Genomic DNA, 6,318 nt, shown 5'->3' on the forward strand with positions numbered 1-6,318 from the left:
AGGAAATTGGAGAAACCCGATAGGAGTTGGAGAGGGTGGGCATCATAAAGCCCAATCATAGTCCTTTTAGTTCCCCAGTGTGACCAGTGAGAATGCCAGACGGCTCCTGGCATGTGACTGTTGACTACAGGGAAGTGAATGAAGTCACACCCCCTTTGCATGCTGCTGTCCCCTCTATAGCACACATTCTGGACACCCTCAGCCATGAACTAGGAACGTATCATTATGTTGTAGACCTTGCTAATGCTTTCTTCTCTATTGACATAGCACAGGAAAGCCAGGAGCAGTTTGCCTTCACGTGGGAAGGACGACAGTGGACACTCACTGTCCTCCCACAGGAATATCTCCACAGTCCCACCATCTGTCATGGACTTGTAGCCCAGGACTTGGACACATGGAGGAAACCGCACACAGTGCAGTTGTATCACTACATTGGTGATATTATGATCACGTCTGATTCTCTTTCAGATTTAGAAGGGGCAGCTCCTAGACTGCTGCAACATCTACAGGAGAAAGGACGGGCTGTGAACAGTACTAGGGTTCAGGGACCTGGTTTGTCTGTGAAATTCTTGGGGGTTGTCTGGTCGGGTAAAACTAAAGTTATTCCTGAAGCAGTCATAAACAAGGTCCAGGCTTTCCCCACTCCTACCACTGTGGCAGTATGACAAGAGTTTTTGGGTCTTTTGGGCTACAGGAGAGTGTTTATCCCACACTTGGCACAAATTCTGAAGCCCTTATACCAGTTGGTATGAGAGGGCATCAGGTGGGACTGGGATGGGACATCTGCAGCTGCTTTCACTGCTGCCAGCAGGTAGTCAAGGCCATACAGGTCTTGAATGTAATGGACTCATCAAGGCCCTGTGAGCTAGATGTTCATGTAACCGAAGACTGTCATGGATGCAGTCTTTGGCAGCGGCTTGAATGGATTTGCCAACCTACTGGATTCTGGTCACAACTATGGAAAGGAGCAGAGGTCCGGTACACCTTGAAAGGAAAACAATTGGCTGCTGTGTACCATGCCTTGCTGGCTACGGAGCCCATTGCTGGAACTGCTCCAACCAAGGTAATAACCACCTATCTCATCACAGGGTGCATGCAAGACAGGACCTAAAGGCCACGGAGTGGTGTGGCACAGGCACCTACACTGGCCAAATGGGGCACATATTTACAGCAGCATAGCACCCACTCTACTAGCCCCTTAAGTGGAGAACTCCGACACTTATTGGGGCCAGTGACCTATGCCAGTAGAAAGCAGGAAGAATTCGCTTTTGAGCCATTGGTAGCTGAGAGTCCTTATCAGGAGGGAAAAGCCCCTATACCTGAAGATGGTTGGTATACAGATGGCTCCAGCAGTGGGCAGTCCCTGAAGTGGAGGGCTGTGGCTTTCCATCCTAAGACTGATACAAAATAGAGGGAGGATGGAGAGGGGAAGAGCAGCCAGTGGGCTGAGGTGCAGACAGTATGGCTCGTGATCACTCAGGAGTCCTCCCCTAGAGTTGTCTGCACTGACAGCTGGGCCGTCTATAAGGGCTTGACCCTGTGGCTACTGACATGGTACCATGCCAACTGGATGGTTCGTCACCAGCCCCTTAGGGATGAGAGCGGTGGCAAGTCCTTTGAGCCTCTGGTCAGACTATTATGTGACTGGCCATTTGCCTTCGGCATCCCCAGGGAATGATGTAGCAGACACACTGGCCCAGGTACACTTTCTAGAAAGAAAGGCTGCCTCTGATGTCGCCCAATGGCTACATCAGCATTTGCTGCACAGGGCAAAAGACAACGTGGACTGTATCCCGTAGGTGGGGCTTGCCATTGACCTTTGAAGAAGTCAGCCAAGCCCAGAAGGAGTGCCTGTGTGCTCTAAGAGGGACTTACACCGAGTCCCATAGCAACATGGGACAACAGTAAGGGAGCTGATACCCCTTGTGAGGTGGCAGATAGGCTTTACTGGGCCTCTGCCCATATCAGAAGGATATCGGTATGCCATGACTTGTGTGGACACAACTACTGGACTGTTTGTAGGTCTCTTTTCCTGCATGTCATGCAGATCAGCAACCACCCAGAGGGGTCTGGAGCATCTCCTTGCAGCCCATGGCCAGCCCCAGGTGACCGAGAGCGATCAAGGCACCCACTTTACTGGACATGCATTACAAGAATGGGTGCAGCAATTAGGAATAAAGTGGAAGTTTCATGTACCATATAATCCTACCGGGGCAGGCATGATAGAGAGTTACAACGGTTTGTTGAAATCTGGCCTGAAGTCGGACACCAATAGTCTATGGGGTTGGTCAGTCGCCTGAGGACAGTGCTGTGGCATTTGAGTAAGAAGCCCCGAAAAGGAGCCTTGAGCCCTGCAGATCTGCTCACACACCTTGCTGCCTCTCCTATACAACTGTATGTGCAAACCAAAGAGGAGTTACTGAAGCCAGGATGTGGCCAGCAGAGCAACATCCTGCTGCCAGCACTACTGCATTAAGCCCTGAAGACACTGTTGAATGGATGTGGCCCTGGACATTTTGACACACTGGGGAAAAGGCCAGGAAGCTGGCCTCCGGTGTGTTCCTGGAGTAAAAGCAGAGTGGCCCCCAAAGATCACAGGAGTGTATCCAAAACATCCTGGAGGTAAGCATCTTATGGGGAAGTTTCGTTTTATCTTTATGGCCAGTGCCTGTACCTCCCATAGCCCTATCTACTGACCCATCCATCTGTAACTCCCACAGGGAGGGGGTGTAAGTCTGGTGTACTAGACCAGAATGAGAGCCCATTCCTGACACTGTCCTGTCACAGGACCACTCTTGCGTGAATCCTACCTGGTGGACAAGATTTGCCTACGCTAGTGTCATTAAAATATGTATCCTATTGTCCTTAAGGTTATTTTCTTCTACAGTCCCTCTGGCCTGGAAGCACCCCCTGGCGGAAGCTGCAGTGTGAGGATTGCTCTGAACTCCCTACCTCTTCAGCTACTGACGATGGAGTGGGCGGGCTATGGACTAAAGGACTTTCAACCTAGCTAAATCCTCTGGTTTGAGGATTATCATGACTTTATTGTTGTTACTATTGTATGCTATTAGTCTTGTTACAATACTCCAGTTTTCTCACACAGGGGCCATTGTGGAAGATGGAGAATGAGTAGATTGTAAGGCGAGATTTCTGGAGGGGTGCGTTGTGGGTAAAATAGCAATATTTCCAGAATCTCTCACCTGGCCTTAGCGTATCCCACATCAATAGGTGATTACAAGGGCCAGTGAGGGCATATCTGGACTTTAGAGGTTGGATGGGGTGTTCTTCAGCCACCAGGTGGCAAGAGACACGGGAGAGCAGAAGTGGACTGCTTGTAAGCGATAAACGGGTTTCTCCCACTTCATTTCTCCTTTGACTGATTTTGGTTTCAACATTATTTTGCCCTGGGATTTTCCCCCCAGAGTTACAGTGGTCCATAAGGAGATGGGGGGCTCCCTCTGGGGCTGGGGTGTGGAGTCTGTAGGGATCCTGGTAGGAACCCTGCTCAGGGACACTGAGCCTGCAGCAAGCTGGTGCTGGGTGAAGAAGGGAATATAGGGTAAGACCTGACAGATGGGTTTTCTCTTTTAGGTAATGCCAGAACCTGACTAGGTTATGATTGGGAGGCACCCATTTCAGAGGGGCATATCCACAATAAACTCATCTCCCATCATGTTAATTAAGAGACAGGTGCCTCCCCACACTGAGGTTGCTTCCTTTTAGAGATCTTAGTTGATTTCCATAACCAACTACCTGGGCCACCTGTCTTTTCTCTTCCTGCACTTTAAATTCCCATGCTTTTGTTTACTGCTGATGGGAATGTAAATTAGTTCAGCCATTGTGGAAAGCAATATGGAGGTTCCTCAAAAAAACTAAAAATAGAAATATCATTTGACCCAGGAATTTACCAAAAGAAAACAAGATCCCAGATTCAAAAAAACATGCACCCCTATGTTTATCATAGCACTATTTACGATAGCCACGATACGGACTCAACCTAAGTGTCCATCAGTAGGTGAATGGATAAAAGAGCTGTGGTACATATATGCAATGGAATATATTCAGTCGTAAGAAGAAAACAAATCCTGCCATTTGCAACAACATGGATGGAGCTAGAGGGTATTATGCTCAGTGAAATAAGCCAGGCAGAGACAGACAAGGACCAAATGATTTCCCCCATTTGTTGAGTATAATAAGAAGCAAAACTGAAAGAACAAAACAGCAGCAGACTCACAGACTCCAAGAAGGGACTAGTGGTTACCAAAGGGAAGGGGGCAGGGAAGGATGCTGGGGAGGGAGGGAGATGGGGATTGAGGGGTATTATGATTGGCACACATGGTGTGTGTGTGGGTCACGGGGAAGACAGTGTAGCACAGAGAAGACAAGTAGTGACTGTGGCATCTTACTGTGCTGATGGACAGTGACCGCAATGGGTATGGGGGACTGGATAATATGGGTGTAGTAACCACAATGTTTTTCACGTGAAACCTTCATTAGTGTATATCAATGATACCTTAATAAAAATAAATTCCCATGCTTGTGTTTTAAACTCATCACTAAAAATAAACCCTCAAGCCCTGCCCGCTACCCCAATAAAGCAGAGTCCCCAGGGTGCATTAACACCATGTGCTCTTTCCATCCTTGAGCTTGCTGTCTGCTGTGTGCTGCTTAATTTTCCGATCGTGTAATTATTTATTCAAAATAACCTGACGGTTTTACTGAAGGGTTTCTTTCAATCATAGTAAGAACCAGGAGTGGTGGTGCAACCACGACATTGGGTACCGTGGGCTGAGATGGACAGAACACAAATCAGAGCCTGAAGAGCCCCAGGCTGGATGCAAGTACCAGAGCCACCCATACCCTTGCAGGAGGAGGTGGGTCCGCAAAATAAACGCCGACTTGACTGCCTGGACGGGAAGCCGTCGCTCCGCCCCGCGCTCCCCTGCTGCGCCTAGTGTAACTTGACACCCAGTCCTCTGTTACCCCTCCGGGTACCCTAAGTATTTACAAATTTTGAAAACACCAGGAAACAGAAACTAAACAAATCGAAACTACGGGGGAAGGGAGGGCTGAGACCGCCCCAACATCCGGACCTCAGCGCGCAGTGCCTGCACCATGAACCGCAGCTCCCAGCCGCTCTTCAGCGGCGCGCACGCCGGCGTCCCCCCGACCTACGAGATGCTCAAGGAGGAGCACGAGGTGGCCGTGCTGGGGGCGCCCCAGACGGCGGCCCCCGTGACGACCACCGTGATCAACATACGCAGCGAGACCTCTGTGCCCGACCACATCGTCTGGTCCCTGTTCAACACGATCTTCCTGAACGTCTGCTGCCTGGGCTTCGTGGCGTTCGCCTACTCCGTGAAGGTGGGTGGTGCGGAGGGTCCCCGGAGGGCACCTGGGGCTGGGAGGCCCGTGCGTGAGCAGGTCACAGTGCGGCTGCGGGGGGCACGTAGCGAGGGTTGTGGCCGGCCTTTGTCCCCGCGACTCCAAGGAGCCCACCCCCCCGACCGCTACCAGAAGTCACACACCTCGGGCTCAGGCGTGGCCCCAGGCGCTCTCGGAAGAACAGACGAGCCCACGGGGAGCTTTCTCTCCCTGTGGGGTGAGAGGCCAGCCACGGGGTCAAGCAGGGGAAGAGGGCGCTGAGGCCTCCTGCAGAGGCTGAGGTTGGAGGAAGGAGACGGGTCCCGACCGGCCAGGCCCCAGGGCAGGCGGACGGGTGGTGTCCCCTGGGCCCAGAGGAGGAGCCAGGGCCCAGCACGTGGCTCCCACCTGGACCCTCTCCTGACCGCCCTGCCGTCTCCTCCCCCAGTCCAGGGACCGGAAGATGGTGGGCGACGTGACGGGAGCGCAGAGCTATGCGTCCACCGCCAAGTGCCTCAACATCTGGGCCCTGATCTTGGGCCTTCTTCTGACCATCGTGTTCATCATTATTTGCGCCACTGGCTCAGTGATGATTTTCCAAAGCGTTTCAGAGGTCGCGAAGGGTTATGGAGGCTACTAGCGGCTGCCATGGCCTGAGGCTGTCACCCGTTTTCCAGCAGTTTATACGCACCTTTGTCTACAAGTAAATGTTTTCAATAAAGAACTTGTATGGGAGGCTCATGTGTTTTCACCTGGGGAGGAGGCTCTGCTGAGTCCCCATCCTGCCCCCGAGCCCGAGCCCACTGCTTGCTGCTCTAGGGGCCCGGGCATGTCCTCGGGCCTCATGCATCTGGCCTCAAGCTGGGGACGAGATAGGGACAACGGTTTTTGGGCGGGACGTCTCTCCTTCCCAGAGGCCTGAGCCCCGACCCAAGATGGTCTGTTCGGGAAGGC

General features: G+C 51.9%; 1 protein-coding gene across 1 annotated transcript; it reads left to right on the plus strand.

Annotated features, from left to right (window-relative positions):
• Positions 1 to 5,069: 5,069 nt before the first annotated feature.
• LOC118969123 (interferon-induced transmembrane protein 3-like) lies at positions 5,070 to 6,099 on the plus strand. Its single transcript, XM_037002472.2, has 2 exons — positions 5,070 to 5,364; positions 5,813 to 6,099. The coding sequence occupies exons 1-2, from the start codon at positions 5,116 to 5,118 to the stop codon at positions 6,002 to 6,004; spliced, it is 441 nt and encodes a 146-aa protein (XP_036858367.1). The 5' UTR covers positions 5,070 to 5,115; the 3' UTR covers positions 6,005 to 6,099.
• The last annotated feature ends 219 nt before the right edge of the window (positions 6,100 to 6,318 follow it).

Source organism: Manis javanica, chromosome 11, assembly GCF_040802235.1.
Source record: "Manis javanica isolate MJ-LG chromosome 11, MJ_LKY, whole genome shotgun sequence".
NCBI classification, from domain to species: domain Eukaryota; kingdom Metazoa; phylum Chordata; class Mammalia; order Pholidota; family Manidae; genus Manis; species Manis javanica.

Excerpts from the sequence above, each read along its gene's own strand:
- LOC118969123 (XM_037002472.2), top strand. The coding sequence starts at position 5,116 with ATGAACCGCAGCTCCCAGCCGCTCTTCAGCGGCGCGCACGCCGGCGTC. Across the intron at positions 5,365-5,812 it reads CGTTCGCCTACTCCGTGAAG|TCCAGGGACCGGAAGATGGT; the intron begins GTGGGTGGTGCG and ends CTCCTCCCCCAG.